General features: G+C 42.9%; 1 protein-coding gene across 1 annotated transcript; it reads right to left on the reverse strand.

The window, feature by feature from the left end:
* Positions 1 to 777: 777 nt before the first annotated feature.
* LOC147822084 (olfactory receptor 2G3-like) lies at positions 778 to 1,320 on the reverse strand. Its single transcript, XM_087197549.1, has one exon. It carries the CDS (start codon positions 1,318 to 1,320, stop codon positions 778 to 780), a length of 543 nt encoding a protein of 180 aa, XP_087053675.1.
* Between the last annotated feature and the right edge of the window lie 697 nt (positions 1,321 to 2,017).

Consider the following 2,017-nt stretch of genomic DNA (forward strand, 5'->3'; position numbering starts at 1 on the left):
GCATAAATTAGAGACAACTTGCATACCAATATTTATTGTCACACTATAGAAGCTAAGTTATGGAATCAACATAGATGCCCATCAGTGGATGAATGAATAAAGAAAAAGTGGCATATACACAATGAAATGTGATTAATGATAAAGGAAAGCAAAATCATGTCAATGTCAGAAAACTGAAGGAATTGAAAATCATCACTGTAAGTAAATCGAGCCAGACACTGAAAGATAAATGTCACATTTATTGATATACATGGAAACTAGAGGAAAAAGATGATAGGAGGTGATGGAGTATTAGAAAGGCACAGGTGCTCAGGAGAGGGTTTGGGGGATAAGACAGTGGAATAGGGAGAATGGATGTGATAAATGCACATTAAATGCACCTAGAAGAGTGTCAAAATGGAATCCAATATTCCATACAATTAATAAATGAGCATAATTATGTGAAAAACAATTTAAAGAAAAAAGAAAGTAATAAAGGAAAGAAAAATGAAAGAAAGAGAAGAGAAAGGGAAGAAAATATGATATTTTCACTAGCCCAAATATTCACGGTCCATGCTGCACATTGTATCTACAGGAACTAGACACATACAAAGGGTTTAGTAAAGGACAATGGCTCTCTGTGAGACTAATGATGAGAGAACTTTCTAGTTCAGAATTTTTTCCAGTCATCAAGGAGGCTGTCCTTGAGAATTGGGAAACTGTTTTGGAGGTCATGGACACTCTTTTGGAAAAGTAGATATGATATGCCAGGGTTTATTGATGTGTGGATGTTGTTGCTTAGGAGACAGACAGTGATCTTCTGGCTTTTATAGACTTCACCCCACCCTGGGATTGCAGGACCCTCTTCCATGCTGTCTTTACATCCTTGTTTCTCAGGGTGTAGATGAGTGGATTGAGCACTGGGGCCATAATGCAGCAGAAGAAGGGCATGAACTTGGCCTGGGAACTTTTGGATGAAGGCTGGAGGTACAAGTAGATGGCTGGTCCAAAGTACGTGGTGACCACCAGCAGGTGGGAACTGCAGGTACTGAGTGCCTTGTGCCTGCCTTTAGCTGAAGGTAGTTTCAGTACAGCTCTAGCAATGAAAGTGTAGGAGATGACCACCAGCAGGGGACTCACCATTCCTAATGGAATGGATGCCAATATGATGCTTATTAGCAGCTTATTATCAGTGGTGTCCCCACAGGCCAGGTTGATGAACACAGGTATCTCACAGAAGAAATGGTCCAGGGTGTGGTGTCCACAGAAGGGGAGATGGAGTGTGAGTGTATCTTGCACCAGAACAATGGCCAGGCCACTGGACCAGGAGGCAGCTGCCATATCCACACACATCCAGGGATGCATTATGAGCATGTATCGGAGAGGCTGGCAGATGGCCACATAATGATCAGTGGGCCTCACAGCCAGTAGGGTACATTCAGTGGAAGTTATTCAGCAGAAAAGAAAGACCTGTGTGATGCAGCCCCAGGCAGCAATTGTCTTGTCTGGTCCCCACAGATTGGCCAGCAGCTGGGGAACAATGGTGCTGGTGAGGCCAAGGTCCAGCAGAGAAAGGTTGTCCATGGGCATTTGGAGTCTGGGGTCCACCAGTGAGAGGAGGATTATGGAGCTGTTCCCCACCAGGGTGAGGAGGTAGGAGACCAGGACCACTGCAGAGAGGGGCATCTCCATCCATGGAAACTCTGAGAAGCCCAGCAAGACAAAAGTGTTGGGAAAACACGCATTTTCTCTTTCCACGGAATCTGTCTCTAATATATGACTGGAAAAAAGGAGACAAATTTGGAGGATAAATAGGACTTTTCCCTTTCTTTTATTCCCATTTTTTTGTGTGTTTTTTTTGGTACCAGGGATCGAACTTGGGTTCTTGTGCTTGTGCAGCAGGTGGTGAAACCACTGAGATAAATCCCCAGCCCATTCCCCATTGTTTTATTAGTGTGTATTTCAGATATAAAATAGATTTATGTAGTTATATATCTTATGTACTTTTTGTTTACTGAAAGAATGCATGAAGTAGAAT

The sequence above is a fragment of the Heterocephalus glaber genome, unplaced genomic scaffold, assembly GCF_053883595.1.
Source record: "Heterocephalus glaber isolate CG9 unplaced genomic scaffold, H.glaber_assembly_v1.0 deba00001673, whole genome shotgun sequence".
Taxonomy (NCBI): Eukaryota; Metazoa; Chordata; class Mammalia; order Rodentia; family Bathyergidae; genus Heterocephalus; species Heterocephalus glaber.

Coding starts and splice junctions, on each gene's coding strand:
- LOC147822084 (XM_087197549.1), bottom strand. CDS start 1,320: ATGGCAGCTGCCTCCTGGTCCAGTGGCCTGGCCATTGTTCTGGTGCAA.